The sequence below is a fragment of the Poromitra crassiceps genome (assembly GCF_964638095.1).
Source record: "Poromitra crassiceps genome assembly, chromosome: 9".
NCBI lineage: Eukaryota > Metazoa > Chordata > Actinopteri > Beryciformes > Melamphaidae > Poromitra > Poromitra crassiceps.
In genome coordinates this window covers 26,419,356-26,444,697 of record NC_139630.1, presented here as the reverse complement: position 1 = coordinate 26,444,697, position 25,342 = coordinate 26,419,356, and the positions used below count along the sequence as shown (strand labels likewise).

Below are 25,342 nucleotides of genomic sequence, written 5' to 3'. Positions count from 1 at the left end.
TAAGACACAGAACGAGAGAGAAGTCGGCTCATTTTTACATTGGAGCCAATGTACGTGTCGTCACTTCCGGACCTGACGTGCGCCCCCCTGCGGACTTTTCGAATTAATGGAATTTCACGACTGGCTTCATACATTCCCTAATTCTGTTGCCCACTGGTTGCAACGAGAATATTCCAGTTTTTGCCCTTATTCCGAAAAGACAATATTCCACAAATATTCCTGTTTACATGATGCAGCAGTACATATACTCACATTACTGTAACCTAAAATGTTCCCATGACGTAATGTACGTCCTACGACTATTCTCGCTCACTCACTCACTCACTCACTCACTCACTCACTCACTCACTCACTCACTCACTCACTCACTCACCCCCCAATGGCTGTAACATACACATAGTAGAGCGGATAAGCTCCCAGAAATAGAGGAATTGTGCACTTTTTGAAAGAAACGTGAAATTTCACACATAGTTAGGGAATACCATAAGGTTTATTTTCAGATTGGGAGGAAACTCAGATTTGACCAAAATTCCAAGATGGCCGCCATTTCACAGCGTCTAATGTACAAATGTGCTTATAACAATTGTGCACTTCTTCAAAAAAGCACGAAGGTTCTCACATAGTGAGTGAATACCATAAGGTTTATTGTCAGATGTGGAGGGAAGGCGGATTTGGCCTCAAATCCAAGATGGCTGCCATTCCCCCGGGTCTAATGGTAATGGTCTTTGAACTGGACCTTGTTTTATGCGGTCTAGATGCGATGTTGAGTTTGTTTTAATATATTTATAATTTTTGGGGCATTTCGCCTTTATTTAGATAGGACAGTAGGCAGACATGAAAGGTGGGTGGGGGGGGGGGGGGGAGAGGGGATGACATGTGACAAAGGACCGCAGGCCGGATTCGAACGCGGGTCGGCCGAGCCTTCGTGGTACGCGTGCTACCAGGTGAGCCACCAGGTCGCACAGCTGCCAGAGTTAATGAGAGAATCAACGGGCTTTGATTGATTGATTGATTGAAGTGTTTATTTCGAATATGAAAGCAAAATAATAAAATAAAAGCCATTTCAGAAACAAAGAAAAATAGAATATATACATATTTGAAAAGGAGTGGGAAGAAGTAAAACTTATTAACTCCCACCCCTTCTCCATAAATAATAAATAATAACAAGCTTCCTGGTCTAACCCTGTCTATATACTACTGTGTAATATTTACTAGTAATTCTGTTTCAGATTATATAATAATATGAAAATATAAATATAATATATACACATCATACAATAACATGTATACATATATACATATTAATATACACACACATTCATATATTTATCTAAATATATGACTACAATACTCATTATATACGCATATTTACACACTCACACACATGGAAAAGCAACAAGAAAATAACCTTTACTTCACTCCTGAAACCTGATTTATGACAGATTTGTGGCTTTTGTCCATCAACATCAATATAATCTGTAGAGTGGCTCAGATTACCATATTCTCTAAGAACTGAATCAAAAAGAGAAAGTGACCTTCATTTAGTGATTTTAAGGGTTTTAAGGGAACTAGCGATGCACCTATATGGAAATGATGGGCCAATACCCATTCGTATTGACCCATTTGTGCCCTGCCAAAATCATCATATATTCTGCCCTTCATATTAATTTGCAGGGAATACAGATATACTGCAAGCATCAGTTTATATTGTAACAACTTTAACATAACCAAAAATGCCCTTTCTGAAATTAAACTAAATATATACGTAAATTAGAACGCAAATTAACATAATAGATTTAAGGAACATCTTTTATTGTAACATTCTTTCACATAATCAAAAATGCCCCTTTTTTATTTAAGATAAACCAATCACATTTCTTAACTCATGCTGGTAGCTGTTCTTCCATTCAAACTTGAACATCTTTGGGACAGATTAGTGATGGTGACGCAAATTATGTTAATGACTATCACTGCCATCGGTGTATTTAATCTTATCAGCCGATGAGACAGTTGTAGTCAACAATGCCAAAATCGTCCATTTCTGATATTTAACCGATACATTTGTGCATCACTACGGGCAACATGAGCTTTATGTTTAATGGGAGCTGTTCTCATGATGTCAGCTGATCTGATGTGATGATTCTGAATCTGTTTCAGCCTCTCCAGCAGATGTCATCGTCAGACATGTTGTCCCGCTGCTGACTCTGCTGTTGCTCGTCACTGCCCTCTGTTTCTACTGCAAGGTACTGAACATCTTTACTCAGTAGAGGATTGGTTAAATGAAACAGTTAGACTGTACAACTTTAGCTAGAAGAGAGGTGTGATCCAGTAACAGCTGCTGTCATGTCTCTCCAGGCCAAAAGGAGGCACAATCCAGGAAGAGAGAACATTGAGCTGGTTTCTTATAACCTTGGTGGTTCAGATGCTGAAGGAAGAGAGGAGAACATCGAGACAGGTTATTATAACCTTGATGATTCCAGTGATGAACGGAGTGAGGAGGACATTGAGATGGGTTATGATGACGTGGGTGGTTCCAGTGCTGAAGGAAGAGAGGAGAACATTGAGCTGGATTATGATGACGTGGGTGGTCCCAGTGCTGAAGGAAGAGAGGAGAACATTGAGCTGGATTATGATGACGTGGGTGGTCCCAGTGCTGAAGGAAGAGAGGAGAACATTGAGCTGGATTATGATGACGTGGGTGGTCCCAGTGCTGAAGGAAGAGAGGAGAACATTGAGCTGGATTATGATGACGTGGGTGGTCCCAGTGCTGAAGGAAGAGAGGAGAACATTGAGCTGGATTATGATGACGTGGGTGGTCCCAGTGCTGAAGGAAGAGAGGAGAACATTGAGCTGGATTATGATGACGTGGGTGGTCCCAGTGCTGAAGGAAGAGAGGAGAACATTGAGCTGGATTATGATGACGTGGGTGGTCCCAGTGCTGAAGGAAGAGAGGAGAACATTGAGCTGGATTATGATGACGTGGGTGGTCCCAGTGCAGAAGGAATAGAGGAGAACATTGAGCTGGATTATGATGATGTGGGTGGTCCCAGTGCTGGAGGAAGAGAGGAGAACATTGAGCTGGATTATGATGACGTGCGTAGTCCCAGTGCTGAAGGAAGAGAGGAGGACATTGAGCTGGATTATGATGACCTGGGTAGTCCCAGTGCTGAAGGAAGAGAGGAGAACATTGAGCTGGATTATGATGACGTGGGTGGTCCCAGTGCTGAAGGAAGAGAGGAGAACATTGAGCTGGATTATGATGACCTGGGTAGTCCCAGTGCTGAAGGAAGAGAGGAGAACATTGAACTGGATTATGATGACGTGGGTGGTCCCAGTGCTGAAGGAAGAGAGGAGAACATTGAGCTGGATTATGATGACCTGGGTAGTCCCAGTGCTGAAGGAAGAGAGGAGAACATTGAACTGGATTATGATGACGTGGGTGGTTCCAGAGCTGAAGGACTACTGCAACGTGCTTCTGGCCGGCCTTCCCGCCGCTGACATCTGACCGCTTCAGCTCATTCAGAACACTGCAGCCCATCTGGTATTCAACCAACCCAAATTGTCTCATGTCACTCCCCTCTTCCGGGACCTTCACTGGCTTCCCAACTTGGCACGCATTAAATTCAAAACACTGGTACTGGCCTACAGGGCAGTACACCAGACAGCTCCTCTGTACCTGCAATCTATGGTCAGGCTCCAAACCTCTCTCCGCTCCTCCACCAGTGCAGGGCGCCTCGCCCCTCCTCCGCTACGGGGGCTCAAAAGTCGTTCATGCCTCATCCCCTTCGCGACTCTTCTCGTCCCTGACACCTCAATGGTGGAATGAGCTCCCACCTTCGGTCAGGACGGCTGAATCACTGCCGATCTTTCGGCAAAGACTAAAAACTCACCTTTTCAGGCTCCATCTGGGCCCTTCTTGAACTAACATCTCTCTCTCTCTCTCTCTCTCTCTCTCTCTCTCTCTCTCTCTCTCTCTCTCAAAAAAAAAGAAAAAGTTTTTTTTTTTTTTACCACTATTCCTTCAGAAGTTGTAGCTGTCATGGACTGTTGTTGCATAGTTGATTTCTCTATTGCTGACAAAAATGTGTTATTTTAAGTCGCTTTGGATAAAAGCGTCTGCCAAATGACTTAATGTAATGTAATTTATGTAATGAGAACATTGAGCTGGATTATGATGACCTGCGTGGTTCCAGAGCTGAAGGAAGAGAGGAGAACATTGAGCTGGATTATGATGACCTGGGTGCTTCCAGTGCTGAAGGCAGGAAGAGGCAGGAGGTCCTGGAACAGAGTAGGATCTCCAAGGAGCTCATCTCACTTCCAGATGGATGCCTCAGCTCTCACACAGCCACCTGGCCACCATCTTATTGAAGGCAGTGACAGAGTTGTTCCCTTTAAGGTCACAGCAGGAAAAACAGAATCATTGAAAAGGAAGTCAGGACATGTTGCTGTTGTCTATCTATCAGCATCACTCTTTAATAGCCAGGTACATGTCTCAGATCTAACTAGCAGTTGTAGCTCTGCTCTCGACCAACAAGCAAGGACTATCTACGTTGGTGTACAAATGTATGACTGTTTATACTGTACAAAGCAATCTGCATACATTTTTCAGCAATCTCAACTTAAAACATAATAACTTGCTTGTGGTTCATGATCTGCGGCCATCGTGCAAACTGTTCTGAATTAGAAGCACAGTACAGGCAGCAGTGACAAGCCTGAACTGCCACCAAGAGACCCCCTCTCCACTTCAAGAAATAGTCAATACCCGAGAGAAAACGGAACTTGAGAAAGCTATTAAAAAAAAAAAAAAAAAAAAGAGTTTGCATGATTGACAAAATGCTTAAAGTCCCTGGAAACCAAAATCCACAAAAACGTTCTAACTATGTTATTTAGGGTCTTATGTTAGTAATTGTGTGCCTCCGAAATTATTATACATTACTTTCAACCCAAAGCCTTAAAATCGACACTTTTCTACAAGATTCTACAAGGTACTTCCTCATTGAAGAGAGCAGTGCGCGAGGTGCTAAAATGCAGGAGCTTATGACGTCATAAGCTCTATATAACCTTTGTACACGCGCGCAATCCGCACCCACCCTCCTTTTGTCCGTTCTTTGCCCCCAGTGACAGCGCTCCCTCAGTGTATGTCTGTCTGCCTCCCACTCTGTGCCGAGCGCTATGCTGCTCTCTCTCTCTCTCTCTCTCTCTCTCTCTCTCTGGACTAGTGTGAGAGAGAGCACAGAGAGACACACAGCCTGGTGACGCGACGTTACTCACACATACACACACACACACTGCGCTGTGCAGTCGCACTTCTCCCTCTCCGAGCAACCAACGAACACACACACACACACACACACACACACACACACACACACACACACACGTGTGTTCAACACTCGATCTCTCTTTCTCTCTCTCTCCGTTTCCCTCCCCCCCTCTCTCTCGCGCTCTCCGAGAGACAGAAATTTCCCTGCTGCAGACGGGACACGCCCACACAGTCCGCGGGAGAAAATACACTCTAAAAAATAATTGATTCTCATGACTTTTGCCACGACTGTCAAACCTAAATTTATATACTTTGCGACGTTCATCATCGTTCAAATTTGGCTGGTGGCTTATTAACATAGGGTCCTGTGATGTGATGAACTCAAAATGCTAAATAATAATAAAATATTTCTGGTTTCCAGGGACTTTAAAGCAAGTATTTTGAAAAAAAAAAAAGATGACAAATTATTTTTGTTTAAAAAAAAAAAATTATGTATTTTGTCAATATTATTTTTTACTGAACTTAATGTTTTACAGGTTTAGAACTGATCAACTCAACTCAATTGTTGTTTTGTCTGTCATGGTTTTGGTTTTTCTTTTTTCATCTCAAACCTATTGGCCCTGATTTGAACCCATAACAGAGTTAATTATTTTTCCCCATGTAAAACGTCACAATGGAGTAATTCTGGCTTGGCTGTAAAATTTAAATATTGTTCCTATATAATTGTTCCTATATCTACAACCATTGAGTTTATTAAACCTTTTTTAAACAAATTAGTTACTGGTCAAGTCTTAATTCAGAAGTTGTTTTGGAGACAAGAGGTTTCCACAGGTCAGCAGGAACATGTTGACAGCTCAGAGCTGTAGGGCCTTCCACTGGTTGGTAAAGACACTGAAAACGGACCTTCAGAGAAACTTGGATTTTTAGACCAGCCTGAAGATCTGAGGATGGAGAGCATGTATATTTGTGTAAATCATCATTATGTGCTTCAGATGTATTGAGTTAGATGTGTGAGTTTATATACAGTGTTTCAGATGTATTGAGTTAGATGTGTGAGCTTATATATAGAGTGTTTCGGATGTATTGAGTTAGATGTGTGAGCTTAGTGTTGAGATGTGTAGCTTCAGTCAGCAGACTTGGGCAGGAAAAGCAAATGTGAAAAGATTTGAAGAAGACTGCTAAATGCTAAACACATCTACAACTCTCATTTGTATATTGCTTTATTTTGTTATTATTAATTGTGTTAAAGATCACTTCTATCTTGTAAACAGTGTGTAGCTTCAACTGTCTATTTTTTTTTACTTGAAGATTTTGCCTGAAGTAAAAGTTTGCCTGGTCTGATCTTGATGAGCTCAGGGTCCAAGAAACCCCTTTAAGAGCTCAGACCTCAAACTTTCCTACTTCACTGCTCAGAAAAGAACTTTTAAAAAACAGTGTTAGGGGCTGTGTCCACAAGAAGTCCCCCAACCTTCCCCATGGTGGAACACTTTGGATATCAAAAATATGAATGTCCAGAGCACTTCCAATGCAGAGCTGACTCTGACAGTTAGCTAACATTAGCACAAGGTAAAGAGCAAGCTGACATCAACCCAACAAGATGATATCATTGATAATTCTCACCCGGAACCCCCCAAAAAGCAGAGATATCTCTCTTCCACCATGTTTGTTGATCTCTTTAGGCCCGCCTCTTCTCTTCTTGATTCCCCCCTACTTGAGGTGCCAAGAGTGCTCCACCTGAACAAAATGTACTTAAGCTCAGAATAAATCAAAGGGTTTTTAGTGTCTTATACGGGCTGGGCACCCTGTGTGCATGACACTTGAAGAAAAAAAAATATATATAATGTATATATATATATATATATATATATATATAACATAAAAACAGTCTCTACAAGAACAAGTCCATATGAAGTTGACCGCACACTCCACTCTGGAGTGTGCGGTCAACTTCATATGGACTTGTTCCTGTAGTGTAGAGACTGCTTTTATGTTATTTTGATCCTGCTTGCTGTGACCAGCACCTCCCTGCTTGGATTGTGCACGAGTAGCCTACTTTTCCCTTGATATATATATATATATATATATATATATATATATATATATATATATATATATATATATATATATAAAACAAAATGTACTTAAGCTCAGAATAAATCAAAGGGTTTGGTGGGATCAACAGAGACTCATCACACTCATCAGGTTCACCAGCCTACAACAGGAACATGAGACATGAGGTCCACGATTACCTCTATAAGAACAAGAACGGGTTCCCACACCTTCTTCAACATCTTATTCTAGGACTTTCAAGGACCCATTTAGAACAAAACGAAGCACACTAAATGTCTTATTTTCAAATGTCCAATCCGGCATCCACTTTTCAAATGGTCAAGTCCTAGAATAAGATGTTGAAGAAGGTGTGGGAACCCGTTCTTGTTCTTATAGAGGTAATCGTGGACCTCATGTTCCTGTTGTAGGCTGGTGAACCTGATGAGTGTGATGAGTCTCTGTTGATCCCACCAAACCCTTTGACTTATTCTGAGCTTAAGAACGGCTCAAAGTGCGGAAAGGAGCTAAGTGGACATCAGCAACTTCAGTGAACACATGGAGCCCATACTGTAATTAGCATGTTCAATGATTTGTATTAACTTGATATTGCAATTGGACACATACTGATTGGAAAATGTACAATCTTGCATATTTTGTTTGCTGTTGTATACCTACTTTCCTCAGGTGTCAGTTGTTACAGCCTCCATGCTTATCACATAACACAGTTAACTGGGACAGTGGGCCCTCTAGTGGTGGTGTGGAGAAATGCAATTAGCAAGTGTATTTTGGAACTCAGTGGAGGAACAATCAGTGATTTAGTCACATAAACGAACGGTTTATGAACCACACCACACGTTCTTCCTTTGGATGGTCTAAGTGAGGTCGTTTTTGTAGTATTTCATGTCAGATTTTATGGCACTCCTGTGTGGGAAGGTCTGTCAGCTCCTTAGTCATGCCAAAGCCGTTATCTGACTGTGACACTACAGGAGAGTAAAAACAGGACTTTAAGGTTCCAAATGATATAAATGCGTTTGCTGACTTAAACCCTTAATAATAAGCTGTATGAAAATGTCTTCCTTCACAATACTGCAACGAACTTGTCTCTCCAAGGAGTCTCCATCTTGACTTGCTACAGTGTAGCATTATACACAGTATGATTTGTCATTAAATGATTATAAGCCCCATGGCCATGAAACATTGTCTACACAAGAAACATCAGTTGCCAATTAATTCAACTTCAGCTAATGATTGACAAGCATACAATATTGTTTTGTGCTTCCTGGATTTACAGGAATGATACAAGGCTCACAAGTCATTTTGCCTCATGGTGAAATCAAGACTCCTCTGGACAGTGATCCACTGATAACAATCAGCTTGTTACACAAGTTTACTGTTAAATGTGCTGCCTATTCTGTGTAATAAGTAGCCTACATGGCCATCTACTATCCGTCACGATGAAAACTCTACCAGGGAGATGGCAGCACAGATAAGATTGCATTTAACGACCTAGTCTAGATCTACGCCAGGGATACTCAACTTGTGTTTCTTTTATTTTTTTGCATGTTTTTTTTTGGTGGGGGGGTTTTATCTGGAGGAAACCCCCGAGGAGAACATGCAAACGCCACACAGAAAGGCCTTTTTGACGAGATAGCCCACCTGGGCCGTAGGCACTGAGGACATGGGAAGAGGGATACACCCTCAGCGTCCGAGGCGGGGATCGAACCCAGGACCTTCTTGCTGTGAGGCGACAGCGCTACCACTGCTCCACCGTGCCCTCATACTCAACTTGTTTGCCTGGGGGCAACTTTTGCAAGGAGGCCATAGGTGGTAATATTTGACAATTTAGCTGGAGCTCAGTTAAACTTTATTTAACGTTAGTTTTCATTGTGCATTAGAAAGGGGGGCCACTGGGCACACTATCGCGGGCCGCATCTGGCCCCCGGGCCGCAAGTTGAGTATCACTGATCTGATTACTGATCAACTTGGAGTGCTGTCCTTTTCCCTTTTTTGATCATTTACCACTTAAGGATCCAGCACCCAGTTGCTACAATATTCGTGAGTTGAGCGTGTTGTAATGATATTGCCTTGGGCACATCCAACCATACATGTATTACAGTAAGCTCAATAAATCAGTTCCTATTTATCAATTATGCTTTGATTGTATGCTGACATCAAATCCCATGCGTCTGAAAAGTTTTTCCACAATGTTTTGCCAAGCTAAAAGTTAGAAGTGGTGTACATCAGCTTTCCTTTGTGGTGATATGACAAGAAACCTAATTATGCCTCAAATCTCTTGGAGGAGCCGTCTCCATTCACCGTTTCACTAAAATGCTGTTCCAAAGAAAAGTATTTCTCTTTGCAGCAGATCGTCTGAAAATCATTGACTGAACAAGAAAAAGTTGAGAAATGAGTCAAACATTTACAACTGTCATTATACTGGCAATGCATTTCATCATTTGTGTTCATCGTGGAAACTGTTAGACACAACACTGTTAAACATGAGCATGTATGTGAAATGTTGAACACATGTTGTATGTTCTTAACCTATCTTTGGTGAAGTGTGTGCTTTTTGGAAATGCATAGCAATATCAATTTAGTCTGCTATCTGATAAGTGTACAATTCTAAATCAAATTGCATGAAAAAGAGGCAAACGGCTACTGAGGTATGCGTCAAACATTTTTATTTACCCATTTGTACAGATCCCCATAGACAAACAGGTTAACTGGCTCAGTTTCATCAGTATGTTACAAAAATATGCTTCCGTTTAAGTGAAAATCTCTTCAGTGTAACAGCTATAACCCAAACCGATTAAATCGAGACTTTTAAAACCGCTTATACTGTACTCCAACATTCAGGGAACCACACAACTAATTCAGACTGAAAAATAGACTATATATGTATATATTTACACTTCCCTTCACTTTAAAACAATCTAGCCTACATCTCATTTGAATACAATTACATCCTGTACATATTGCATCTTTCTTATTAGGTCGTATTAGCTGGAGAATACATAAGTTGTCAAATGCCAATCAACAATGTTGTCCATCTGAAGAGACACTTGACACCAAACAAAAGCCACAGGTAATCTACAGTCATGACAAGGATCTTAGCACAGTAACAAGTCACTGTGCTTCAGAGGTGGGATTAATGATCAACACAGCCAATTTAACAGACATACCAAAAATCCCTTTACACTTCTCATTTTGCCATCTTCACCCACCATCAGACCAGAGCAGCCGCACATCTAAGGCCATATTCACACTACAGGCAAATCTGATTTGCTGCTAAAGTAATTATCTTGACTGGTTTCCCAAATCAGATTTGGCAGTGTGTCCACACTGCCACAAATCTGATTTGGGCAAGTGTTCAAGTCGGATCTGTGTCCAGACACAACAAGCCTATTATTATAGAGGTAGCTCCATTATGAGCGAAGTTTGCTAGGTGCACACTGACTGTGTTTCTGGCAGTGTTTGCATGTCTGCTCTCTGCTCTTCAAGTCCCCGCCCCCTGCAAAAGACTCTCTCAAATCTGATTTGGGTGATCAGCGCATCTACAGTGAAGTCACATCAGTCGAAAGCAGATTGGAAACTACCTCCGATATGTGGTTTGGGAGAAGTGACACAAATCAGACTTGGAGCGTCCAGACTCATAAAACCAATCTGGATAGAATCATTAATGGGTCATTAAAGTTCACAAATCGGATTTGGCCTCCTAGTGTGAACATGGCCTAAAGGCCTTGGAGATTTGAGTTTCTCAGCAGCAACAGAACATCCAAATACGGGACCAACTTCAAAAGAATAATACAGGATTGCTTTGGATCAGTTTATCCTTTTCCTCTTGAATTGGAGTCAGAGCACTTGTGGGTGTATACATTCAGCTTCAGCACACTTAAGTCTTTAGTGCAGTGATACTCAACTTGCGGCCCGCGATGGAATTGCAAAAAAAATAAACATACAGTGCACCTGAACGCAACATGCAAGATACCCGCTGAATAAGTGTCCAAATGTTCATGTCATTCTGGCCAATACTCCACTTCTGTTATAGCATCTCAGTCTGGAATATCTTTCAATAATCTATGATTTAGCTGCTAAATTGTCAAATACCGCCGTCTGCTTGCTACCCAGGCACTTGCATGTACCGGTACTTAACCTAACTATCCGGTGTGCACAACATTGTCAGACTAAACTCCGGCTGACACCCCAAAAACCTACAATCCGCTACAGAAAAACTTGTTTGTTTATTAACTGGCCCCTGGCCTTCTATCGTCTCACGAAAGTGGCCCCCGGGCAAGCAAGTTGAGTATCCCTGCTTTAGTGCATGTGACTTCTCTCTTTCCCCACAGCCTTTTATAGACAGCCCAATGACAGAACTCCTCATAGCTTGATTCATCACTAGCAGGTTGAACTTCAGACAGGCCTGTATTTAAAAACCATGTACATGTTCTATTTCATTAGATTGCACATCTTCCCATTCACAAAGTCAATGATTTATCTTGTTTCACTTTGCACAAAAGGGCCAGCAGACTATCAGATGTCCCGAAGAATGACTGCATCATGAGGGGAACTGACAGTAATACTCACCTATTTGAGGGGAGATCAAACTAGATTGTTTTACAGCAAGAAACATCAACATTCAGAGGCATAAATACAGACAAAAGCATCGGAAAGCAGGCGATCCCCCACTCTGGCATTAGCTACACCTAGACACGATCAAGCTGATACAATAACTTATCAAATGAAATAAAATAAATGTCATTAAAGCCACAATCCATATTTTGCATGCGATGCGAGTATATCCATACATATTTTTCAATTTGAGGACTTGCTGATGGAGAAGTCACCTCTCACAACATTCAGCCAGTGTCACATACAATACAGCTCATTTTACTCCCTGGCCCAAAACTATAACCAGATCATTTACAGCTTCAAAATATATTTAAAACTCATAGCTGTCACAGGTCATCTGTTCTTGTATCAATGGCAAAAAATACAAATAAAAAGCTAGGAGGGAACAAATGTGGTGCTACAGTTGGCGCCATGTCCCATTTCTGGATTTAACTCTTTAATGCGCCACTAAAGTTAGAAGGATCAAACTTTGCATTAACTGGTAAAAGACGACATGTCGTTTAGAACAAAACAAGAAATAAAAACCAAAGCCACCAACGAGCATGACTCTCTCACACACAAACATTTCACATCCGTGGCCTGAAGATCCTTGCAGATCTGTAAAGTTGAGTTTCGGACAATAAGAGACGTCTGTAATATAGACCAACACTAAGTGCATTAGTGATCATCATATTATAACAGTGGGATATTTGTTTTGGTTTTGGGGAGCAGAAAAAGTGATAAAGTTCCGCACGTCTCTTATCACATGCTACAATACATTCCATCGTTCTTCTGTCTCGCTCCACTCCCCAAAAGATACAGTCTAGTACAGTACAGATAGGTTTCAACTTCCTCACAGAAGATAAAGCATTCATATCATAAGGCAGGACAATTGGTTTTGTTTTTTTTCAATATACCCATAAAAGAGATGACTCAAAATAAACGATATATACAGCTGCAGTTCAACACACTGCATATTTAAAGATGTACATAATAACAGAGATAACTCAACGTAACGTTCAGTGTCGACACTGTATAAACTACCTGGTCCACAACTCCAGGAGTGTGTGGCTCAGTAACAAGTCAAAGAGTAATGTCTCCAGGTGAACCTGTGTGACACAGTAAGCCGGGCAACTGTAAAAAGCTTGCATGGTTTTCATAGTTGCCAAATTCACAGATGCATCTGCAGAGGCAAACCTACAATTCAAATCCTTGTTTGTATCCTATGATTGACATACAGTAGTAGAAACAAGCTGTTAAATCAGGATCGTTTCCGACTTCAAAACTGGGAATGTACTGGTCTGGTGTGAAACTGCGTCGGTCAGACGGTAAATTGGGTTTGTATATTTTGTCTCTTGTTTCCACTCTTGTAAAGTGCCTCAGTTGAGGAGGGTTGAGAGACCTCCATCACAGGCTGGAGGGCTGGCTCTGCTGCTGTAGCTGTGCATGGTGGCCGGGCTGAGGCGGCTCGCAGTCTTGTTTCGGTCCCTCCTCGACGCCCCGGGCGTACAGGAGGACCAGGGTGACGGTGGCGAAGGTCGCCGCGTTGACAGGGAAGGCCCGTAGGAGTGTGGAGGTGAGGCCGCGCGTGAACACCATGTAGCCCTCCCTCCGGACGCTCTGGCGCACGCAGTCGGCTATGCCGCTGTACCGGTAGACGCCGCCCACGCCGTCCGCCTGGAGGCGGGACTTGATCACGTCCACGGGATAGGTGGAGAGCCACGAGGCGATGCCGGACATGCCCCCCGCAAACAGCAGCTTGGGGATCATGTAGGGGTCGTCGAACTCGAGGCCCAGGTGGCGCGTCAGCACGTCGTAGGTCAGGAAGTAGACGCCGAAGCCGGGCGTCTCGCGCAGCAGCGTGGTGACCATGCCGCGGTTGACCCCCCGCACGCCCTCGCGGTTGTAGATGCGCGCCAAGCAGTCCAGGGAGTTCTTGTACAGCTTCCGCGTGGACGTCTTCTTCTCCCCGGTGCCCTGCATCTGCATGCGGGTTTTGGCCAGCTCCATGGGGCAGCAGATGACACACTGGATGGCGCCCGCTGCGGCGCCGGCGAGGAACTGGTTCATGGGAGTGTCGTGGCCCAGCCGCCGCATGGCGTTGCCCTGGACACCGAACACTATGGCGTTGATGAAGGTCAGGCCCATCATGGGGGATCCGATGCCTTTATACAGACCAAGCATCTGGGGGAGAAGGTCAGAGGTGTGCTTTAAACATCTAGTGGCAGTTCTTTCCTTCTATAGTGTCGGTTTCTTCAAACTAATTAAATATAAGACATCTTATTTTAACCAAGTCGGTAGTTGAAAGCTTTCATGTGAAAAGGAGTCTGGCAGCAAAAATGGAATAGTACACACACACGCACACGTACGTAACGGCGTTGTGTTGGTGGTAATTGCAGCAACCCATGTTAAGGGCTTGCCCAGGGGGTGGATTTGAACTGCTGACCTTCGGCTTGCAGGACGGACACGCTAACCACTTCACCAAGAGAGCTAGCACCCTTGGCGGAGCTGATTAACATGCCTTTATACTGGGGGAGTGAGTTTAACCAACCTCCCGTCAGGTAGCGAGGAGGTTGGTTAAAGTAGTGGCAGGTTTTTCATGCCACAGGATTTCATGGGAGGTGTATGGGGAGTCATATTAGTAACTAAGAGGAACAAATCAATCAACACTATAATGTCAATAATAACAAATGTTATTCTTTCTGCTAGGGAGACAATGTGATAAAAGAAAAAAAATTATAATGAATATAACAGAAACCAAAAACCAAGATTCTTTATGTCAACAGGGGAAAGAAAGCACGCTGTGCAGGGGTAACAAACCAAACAAGTCTGACCCCATCATCATCATCATCATCATCGTCATAACTAAAAGGGAGCAAGTGGGCGGAAGTGATGCCACTCAACTGGAAGTGATGTCACTTGAGCAATTGTGCATTGTGGCATCACTTATGATGTCATAGGCATTGTGACCTCATCAGTGATGTCATATAAGAGCACTTGTGATGTCATCAGTGATGCGAAGTTGTGACATCATCAGTGATGTCATAAGAGCAAGAGGTGGTGATAATGCACCTCTAAGCTGGTTTGCCAACCACCAATAACTAAAGAAGAAGAAGAAATAAAGAAGATCTGCCAATAATCGCAAAGAAGAAGAAGAACGAGCTGTTTTTTGTTTATTAAATGACCGTCTGCGAGATATTGGTTGTGTCTGTAATGCATGGAAGCTTAATATCATCTAGTTACCTAACTAGATGATTGTTTAATTAGGTATCTCATTTTAATATAGGTGATTAAAAAATAACTTGTTTCAGACGTCCTCATTCTTGAAGGTAGCATCGCACGCGACAGGTCGCACTGGTGCTGTTTCCATTGAATAGACAGACCTTTTCTGACCAAGCTTGATGAAGTTGTTTCCCAAAGCATTTGGCAATAAATTAGTATAAAACTGCATGGCTGATGGCTGTTTTCTCTAACGTTATTATAATCCAAACAGGTCGAGGCTTCACAGGCGAACGTTTCATTGTTTTTACACTTTTAATTTGAAGGCGAAAAAGGGAAATGGTACGTGTGAAATGATAAAATTTACAGACCAGTGTCAATTCCATCTACCATCACACCATTTCCCGTTTCGGCCTTCAAATTAAAAGTGTGAAACCAAGCTAACAGGAACGTTGCATTTGACAAACAAATTGGCAACGTTACTTAAGCAATGACAGCTTGTCATTTAATAAAGCACAGTTAAAACGAACACTTACACTTGAAGGTCTGCCATGCTGCTATCCTCCTGGCTGTACAGTGTAAGTCCTGCTTTGGGGCACGCGGAGCGGGTTTTCCAAACTAACGTTAACGTTAGCTAGCAACCTAACTAGTCGGCTGCTGTCCACAACAGTGTCAGGTAAGATGCTTCCTACTATTGTTCAAAAGTGACTTTCCTGACACTGTACAAACATCTGACTGCACTGAAATTAAGTAAAGGTTGACGTTATTGACTATTCTAGAATAAAAACAAAAAGAAAGTGACAGATGTTTGTTATTTAGCCAACGTTGTTTCACTTTTTAAGTTTTTTCTGATGCGGTCGGCCTTGTGGGCGTCGCCATTAGGGGCTCGCTCGGGCTCGTTTCGTCCTTCTTCGTCGATTGTAAGGGTCGCAAGGTATCATGGGATATCCTAACCAAACAAAGGTACCATGGTATGGTTCCTCCAAAATTATCCACAACCAGGTACCTAGAAAAGTTGCAAATTCAATGAACTTATGTATCAAACTGGTTTCAGACAGCCTAATTACAACTTCTTACCTAGAAATGCCACCTATACTGTATAGCTCGTTCACTTGAGAATCAGACAGAGGGATAGTGTAATGAATGAATGATCATACTTGACCACATGTCCGTCAGCGCGAAGTTATGGCCCTCTGAGTTCAAAATTTGAACCGCGTTTTTCTCAGTTTGTTGTATGATGCCAACTTTAGAGAAATACTTAGGCTACAGTTCAGGCATAGCAAGTAGCAACTTTGGATAATTACCTGGGGATCGTATGGATTTGGCATGGATTTTAAAGACTCTTTTTCTACTGTTTGGGACACCAATCTTAGCCAGGTGAGTGGTGACTACTGTCCCACTCAACTCAACTCAGTGCGTCGTGCACATCCCCCCCCTCCTTTTCTGAGCATACACGCATCTGGGGGAGAAGGTCAGAGGTGTGCTTTAAACATCTAGTGGCAGTTCTTTCCTTCTATAAGTGTCGGTTCCTTCAAACGAATTAAATATAAGACATCTTATTTTAACCATGTCGGTAGTTGAAAGCTTTCATGTGAAAAGGAGTCTGGCTGCAAAAATGGAATAGTGCACGCGCACACACACACACACACACACACACACACACACACACACACACACACACACACACACACACACACACACACACACACACACACACACACACACACACACACACACACACACACACACACACACACACACACACACACACACACACACGTAACAGCGTTGTGTTGGTGGTAATTGCAGCAACCCATGTTAAGGGCTTGCCCAGGGGTGGATTTGAACTTGCTGACCTTCGGCTTGCAGGACGGACACGCTAACCACTTCACCAAGAGAGCTAGCACCCTTGGCGGAGCTGATTAACATGCCTTTATACTGGGGGAGTGAGTTTAACCAACCTCCCGTCAGGTAGCGAGTAGGTTGGTTAAAGTAGTGGTTAAAGTAGTAGGTTTGTTAAAGTAGTGGCAGGTTTTTCATGCCACAGGATTTCATGGGAGGTGTATGGGGAGTCATATTAGTAACTAAGAGGAACAAATCAATCAACACTATAATGTCAATAATGACAAATGTTATTATTTCTGCTAGGGAGACAATGTGATAAAAGAAAAAAAAATCATAATGAATATAACAGAAACCAAAAACCAAGATTCTTTACGTCAACAGGGGAGCACGCTGTGCAGGGGTTGTTATAAATAAACAAACCAAACAAGACCCCATCATCATCATCATCATCATCATCATCATCATCACTAAAAGGGAGCAAGTGGGCGGAAGTGATGCCACTCAACTGGAAGTGATGTCACTTGAGCAATTGTGCATTGTGGCATCACTTATGATGTCATAGGCATTGTGACATCATCAGTGATGTCATATAAGTGCACAGGTGATGTCATCAGTGATGCGAAGTTGTGACATCATCAGTGATGTCATAAGAGCAAGAGGTGGTGATAATGCACCTCTAAGCTGGTTTGCCAACCACCAATAACTAAAGAAGAAGAATAAAGAAGATCTGCCAATAATCGCAAAGAAGAAGAAGAAGCTGTTTTTGGTTTATTAAATGACCGTCTGCGAGATATTGGTTGTGTCTGTAATGCAAGGAAGCTTAATATCATCTTGTTACCTAACTAGATGATTGTTTAATTAGGTATCTCATTATAATATAGGTGATTAAAAAATAACTTGTTTCAGACGTCCTCATTCTTGAAAGTAGCATCGCACGCGACAGGTCACACTGGTGCTGTTTCCATTGAATAGACAGACCTTTTCTGACCAAGCTTGATGAAGTTGTTTCCCAAAGCATTTGGCAATAAATTAGTATAAAACTGCATGGCTGATGGCTGTTTCCTCTAACGTTATTATAATATAAAACAGGTCGAGGCTTCACAGGCGAATGTTTCATTGTTTTTACACTTTTAATTTGAAGGCGAAAAAGGGAAATGGTACGTGTGAAATGATAAAATTTACAGACCAGTGTCAATTCCATCTACCATCACACCATTTCCCGTTTCGGCCTTCAAATTAAAAGTGTGAAACCAAGCTAACAGGAACATTGCATTTGACAAACAAATTGGTAACGTTAGTTAAGCAATGACAGTTTGTCATTTAATAAAGCACAGTTAAAACAAACACTTACACTTGAAGGTCTGCCATGCTGCTATCCTCCTGGCTATACAGTGTAAGTCCTGCTTTGGGGCACGCGGAGCGGGTTTTCCAAACTAACGTTAACGTTAGGGATGGGCATCGAATTTCGAATTTTCGAATAATCGTTGTTATTATCAAGGTCGACTTTTATTATTGAAATTCGAAATTCGAAAAAAAAAAAAAAAAAAAATTTTAGTGAAATGTTGCATTGTCTCCCCTGATTCTAAGTATAGTCAAATCGCTATAAGCATTTTAAGCAAGGTATATGGAAAAATGAATGGCGGATGAAATCCCATGAAGAGGGAGAGGGGGTGACTTTGGCACCCCTTTGGCACTCAGACCTGACCCTACTAAATATTTAATGAACCACAACCACTCATGATTGTCAAAACTGTTTTTTATTTTCGAAAATGTCAATGTAAAAAAAATTAAAAATGTAAAAAAAAAAAAAAAAAAAAAAATTTTTTTTTTTTTTTTTTTTTTTCGAAATTCGAATTAAATTCGAATTTGGCCAGCGAATTTCGAATAGTGTTTTTGCTAGAAATGCCCATCCCTAGTTAACGTTAGCTAGCGACCTAACTAGTCGGCTGCTGTCCACAACAGTGTCAGGTAAGATGCTTCCTACTATTGTTCAAAAGTGACTTTCCTGACACTGTACAAACATCTGACTGCACTGAAATTAAGTAAAGGTTGACGTTATTGACTATTCTAGAATAAAAACGAAAAGAAAGTGACAGATGTTTGTTATTTAGCCAACGTTGTTTCACTTTTTTCTGATGCGGTCGGCCTTGTGGGCGTCGCCATTAGGGGCTCGCTCGGGCTCGTTTCATGGGATATCCTAACCAAACAAAGGTACCATCTAGTGCTGCACGATTTGGGGAAAAGGTGCGATTAGCGATTAGGGTGGACAATATTGCGATTGCGATTGTGATTGCGATATAATAAACAAGAGGTATCTAGGGATGTGCCGGCATGAGTTTTTGATGGTATGATAACCTTGGACAAAAATACCACGGTTTCACATATCACAGACTAAAATACATGAAATATGTTACAATTTAAAATATATTAAAACTAAAAAAATAAAACAATTTGAAATTAAATTATCTTTACAAAAAAATAAAACATTTTGAGACATTTGCCTGTCCCAAACATGTAAAACAGAAACACCAGTCAAATAGAAACTGCACTGTGTTACAGCACATAGAAGATGGCTCAGCAAAGTTGCAAAGTTAGTTACATGTCTGTCCAGCAATACTAATGAATGATACACCCCGTTTATTTATTTTGTAGCGACAGATGGCCTTAAACGCCACACTCACGTGACGCTTCTTGAGAGAGAGAGGTGAGAACGTGCATCTGCAGACTTTTAACGAGGGACCATGAAGGCGTCATGTGACAGGCTAGTTAGCTAGCCTGGAGGTGATGCTGCCAGTGCTGGAAGCTGCGACAGTGTTTTCCTATTAACCTTGTTAATCTCGTTATATTCTTCATCACAGCGGGTCATCCCCACTGTGTACTTAATCGCGCACTAGTTCTGCATAAGCACCTGCAGCTCTCTCCTTATTTTACTGACGTTCTCACTGATCACACGGCTGTTTACATGCGTTTCTGAACGAACGGCTAGCTAGTTATTAGCATAGCTTGCTGTTAGCGATCATGGATGTTCTCTCTCGCCCTCTCGGTAGATAATATGTAACCTTGCTGCACATAACATTACTTATTTGCGGGAGTGCATGGGAGAAGTCTCCCGCTAGTATTGATGCCCAGTGTGATGGCACTGGCAGAGAAACGTGTGTTTGCTGCGTCGCGTGTAACGTTAGTTTAGAGGAGGCTCTCTCACACACACACACACACACACTCAAAAAGACGTGAAAAAAATAAAATAATCGCACACTTTTGCGGTTATGTAATCGCACGTGCTGACATCGCGATTGCGATTCGATTAATCGTGCAGCACTAGTACCATGGTATGGTTCCTCGAAAATTATCCTCAACCAGGTACCTAGAAAAGTTGCAAATTCAGTGAACTTATGTATCAAACTGGTTTCAGACAGCCTAATTACAACTTCTTACCTAGAAATGCCACCTATACTGTAGCTCGTTCACTGGAGAATCAGACAGAGGGATAGTGTAATGAATGAATGATCATACTTGACCACATGTCCGTCAGCGCGAAGTTATGGCCCTCTAAGATCAAAATTTGAACCGCGTTTTTCTCAGTTTGTTGTATGATGCCAACTTTAGAGAAATACTTAGGCTACAGTTCACGCATAGCAAGTAGCAACTTTGGATAATTACCTGGGGATCGTATGGATTTGGCATGGATTTTAAAGACTCTTTTTCTACTGTTTGGGACACCAATCTTAGCCAGGTGAGTGGTGACTACTGTCCCGTTTATATTCTCCACTCCACTCCAAAACAACTCAGTGCGTCGTGCACATCCCCCCCTCCTTTTCTGAGCATACACGTATTTCACGAACACACAACGTTATGATCGCACGGTGAAACGTTGAGTTTAGTTCTAACACGTTATCATTGACAATGTGACAAACCCACTTTTATTACATAACGTACTGTGGAACATGCAGGTGGCGACTTGTAGCTCATGAGCTCAGCTGACAGCAGGAGTCAGACAGACATGCGTTTCACCAACACACAACGTTATGATCGCACGGTGAAACGTTGAGTTTAGTTCCAAGTTAACGTTATCATTGACTTTTATTACATGATGTTAGATGTGTGGAACACGTCATCATTGACAAATCCACTTTTATTAGGCTACATAACGTTAGATGTGGAGCATGCAGGTGGCTACAGGAGTCAGACACATGTGAGCACACGTTATGATCGCACAGTGAAATGTTGTGTTTAGAACACCTTATCACAACAAAACAGCATGCGGGACCAATGTAACGTACGTCAGCAGCCTGTCTGAGTTACCCGTGTCTGTCTGTGTGTTAGGTCAGCGTTAGGTAGAAATGGGACAGTAGGATTAGAGAAATACATTGTCGGTTTGGCTGGTTAATGTCAAAACAAACCGGTTCCGGCTCGTACACACCGGACCGGACCGGTAAAACCGGAAATCGACCCGCCATGCCTAGTCATCAGAGGAAAGCCGGGAGGGTTGGCCACTGTACACAGACAGACAGACAGACAGACAGACAGACAGACAGACAGACAGACAGACAGACAGACAGACAGACAGACAGACAGACACACACACACACACACACACACACACACACACACACACACACACACATTTCACTGTTGAATACTACAGAATATCAGGATAAGGAATGGACATACCGACTCCTGCCGTACGATGGACTGGAAACAGTGGAAGGTCCCGCGGTACAGAGGCTTATCCACATTCTGCACCTGCAGTCTCACCTGGCAAACAGAACACACTGCATCGATCAGCTGCACTCTGAAGCTAATCCGCTTCCCTACACAAATGCTATCGCATCACCTGAGCTGTACTTACTACTGTCTGTCTTATACAGTATGAGGAGGTAGTTCATCTAGAAAGATTAAGATTATTTTCATTTAACTTTCATTAAAGTCAGAAGGAAAAGGCATTTAGAGATGGGGGCGTTGCTCCTGTAATTAAACTTATTTGTTGGATTTTGGATTGGGGCATAATCAATCAATTCAATCAATCAATTTTATATTGATATAAAATTGATTTTATATTTTTAGAGTCAAATCATAACCAGAGTTATCTCAAGGCACTTTAAATAGAGCAGGTAGAAGACCCAGGCTCTTTCTAATGAGGACGGCCTGTCATGGAAACATGGAAAGTGAGCTGTCACTAATTCCGAGTCTTCAAAATGAAGAAATGATAGCCAGCGGGCTGCAACCAAAAGGAAACTGGGTTGTGTGTCTGGGATTAATATGTCCAAAAATAAATACAAACTATTTTTTAGCATTTTTACATTCATTAGATAAGTCAAAGTAGAGAGAGACAGGAACGACCGGGAGAGAGAGGGACAACGTGCAACAAAGATCCCGGGCTGGATTCCACAAACAACAACAACAACAACAACAACAACAACAAAACTTTTCCTACCTTAACCGTGTCAAAAGGGTGTCCAACTAAAACTCCAGCAGCACCTGAAGACAAAGAAAATAGGAGTGAGAATCATCGTTCAATGTGATTAAACGATGGAAGCCGCATAGAATGACATGAACCATCGTCCGACCAATCTTCCTAAAACTTTTGTTTGCACAAGCTAAATTACGTTTAGAAATGTTTACCCGCCGATATGACGACATCATGCAGATTTAATGACTGTGATCAAACGTGTTCAAGATTGAAAACGCTGTCGGCAGCACAATTGTGTAACTTGAACGTGTTGTGCCATTTCCACTGGGAGACGGAGAGAGATGTGCTGACTCACTGGGCAGCATCACCCTCTCCACCTTGCTTAGCCCCTCTCTGAACGTTACATAACCTGGGCTTATGCATGGTGACATGACGTCACTGGCATGTTCTGATGCCAGTTTGGGCCTTCTCACCTTTCCAAGCACTTGAGTGTAACCTGAGAGGACTCAGTCCGCTGCGGCCTGGCTGACTGACAACATCATGAAAAGTTTACCCAGCACACTCACTGGTGCTGGAAGGAATGCCCGCTCCGCAACCCTAAAACAGCGAGCCTAACCCCCCCCCCCCCACCCCCCCCCCCCCCCCCCGCAATATCGAGACATATGCGTTCCAACATGGCCTTTTTGGAACTGGACTCAGCTCTGTAGCTGAAAATGGGAACTGGATGCTGAGCGGCGATTTCACCATATTAGCAAACGAATATCAATTACAGAACTGCATTGTTTTGGGGTAAAAACACAGAACAAACAAAAGACCTGCAGTTAAGGACCACCTGTCCATCGCCACAGTAAAACAGTCAAGCACAGCGAGCTAATCCTAGCTAAGCACCTGCTTTGTCACAAGACCCGGGATAAAAACAGCCAATCAGGACAGGGTGCCTGCTGTAAGCCAGGAAAAGCACACCAGGAGGCTGTTTGAGACGAAGATGATTGGTCATTGACCTCAATGAACTACTAGTATGATTTGGGCACTTGAAAACAAGCAGGGGAAGTGAAACAGACTACCGGTATATTGCATAACAGAGGGAAATCCGCGCTTCAGCTGACGAACTGCACCCAACCGGTGCTTCTCAGAAAAGGGGACTGAGTGATCACATGAGAAAGAAACAATCTGGAGCACACGGTCAAAGTTAAGGCAATTTAATAGTTTAAGGCAGTTTAATAGTTTTGACTCTGAAGAAGACACTTTGTGTGTCGAAACGTTAGTCTGCTTGCACTTATTAAATTGCCTTAACTTTGACCGTGTGCTCCAGATTGTTTCTTTCTCATGAGACTATATTGCATCATGGATTACATTTACCCTCAGGCTCTTCTAAATTCCGTGTCAACACTGCCAGTTGTAGAGCCCTCCCATCGAGCATAGCATTTTCGTTAAGACAATCTGTGTTGGGCATTAAACTCGCCTTATTTCTGCACTTTGAAGTCACAGGTAGGGTCGGGTGGGGCAACTAATTATATCGGAAGCCTAGTTGTGGAAAAAAGTTTGACGAGATCACAGAGTTGCCTGGAAACAGAGTCCAGATGCATGCGCACTGGCATCATATTGTCTTATACATACATTCTACAATGCATTTAGACAGACCACCACCGCTCATTTTTTTTTCAGCAACTAGGCTTCCGATATAATTAGTTTGCCCCACCCGACCCTACCTGTGACTTCAAAGTGCAGAAATAAGGTGAGTTTAATGCACAACACAGATTGTCTAACAAAAATGCTATGCTCGATGGGAGGGCTATTCAACTGGCAGTGTTGACACGGAATTAAGAAGAGCCTGAGGGTAAGGATTACATAAGGACATCATCACACATGTTGTCTGTGGAGGCCTAAATCAACAAAGTTAACCGTTTTCTAAAGAGACGCCACTTTGCTAACCTCTTCCGTGTACGTAGGCTATGGCTAGGCTAGGCATAAGCTAGGCCAAATAGGTGTAGTTTCGATTTGACTCAACTGCAGATGGTTCCACCAATTATATCATAATGAGAGGGTGGGAAACCACATGGGCTGTCACACCACTCACTGATTGGTCTATGGAGGGGTGTGTGTAGTGCCTGTGTATGGAGTGCGCACCACCTAACAGGCAGCCAAACCATCTTTAGGTTGCATGCCTCAGTGTGTCCTGTGTGTGTGTGCAAGCTTTCAATTCTCCACAAGGTGCACAAAGGACCTCAGGGAGACATGCAGGACATTGGAGCGCCTGTAATGACCTAACATTTGTCTGGAGCAAGGACATCATCTTTTCCATGACGACCAAGTGATATACATTAGCTCAATGTCATTGAGCCATACTAGAGGCACATATAACTAAATTATCTCTTTGAAGATCATTCTGTGATTTAACCCATTACGCTATTCAGCAACAAAAACATGAACATGCTTACATTAATAAGTATATCCCCACTGTAGGGGAAGGGGGGGGGGGGGGGGTCCATAGAAACTGGACCTCATCTGGCAAGGTCTGGTCAAATACAACCAGCAGCATGTAGGGAGTTTGGAGAATGCCGTAGTAGTGTGACGACGTGCGGCGGAATTTGGATTTTTTTTTTTTCATTCCAAAGCATACAGTCAACAAGCATACATTAAACATGGAAAATGCACTTGTAATCCTGTGATGGAGTTGCTGCATCACATTATTATGGGTGCTGCCGCTCAGTTCTGCTATGTGCAAACAGCAAGCAATGCACGTCCCTACCATTACATAAATCAAGACTGACTTTACGTTACCTCCAATGCAGCCAGCAAGGAAGTCCATCACCGTTCTTCGCCCGTTAGCTGAAGTAGAACCAACTAAGCACCACTTAATGCTAGCTGACTATAGACTGTAGTAGAACTATACGACTGTATCAGATGTTGTTTTTATAACCGTTTTCGGCGTTGTACACCTGCTAACG

The 25,342-nt window shown here is 42.6% G+C and overlaps 1 protein-coding gene across 1 annotated transcript in view; it reads right to left on the bottom strand.

The window, feature by feature from the left end:
• Positions 1–12,812: 12,812 nt before the first annotated feature.
• Positions 12,813–25,342, bottom strand: part of LOC310782050 (mitochondrial basic amino acids transporter-like) — a 12,789-nt gene continuing 259 nt past the window's right edge. The window contains exons 1-4 of the mRNA XM_083642706.1: positions 25,176–25,342; positions 22,419–22,462; positions 21,656–21,739; positions 12,813–14,104 (exon numbers count right to left, since the gene is read on the bottom strand). The exon at positions 25,176–25,342 is cut by the window's right edge and continues 259 nt beyond it. Of these exons, the coding sequence (XP_083498832.1) occupies positions 13,328–14,104; positions 21,656–21,739; positions 22,419–22,462; positions 25,176–25,203 (933 nt within the window). The 5' untranslated portion in view covers positions 25,204–25,342 and the 3' untranslated portion in view covers positions 12,813–13,327. The remainder of the gene's footprint in view (positions 14,105–21,655; positions 21,740–22,418; positions 22,463–25,175) is intronic.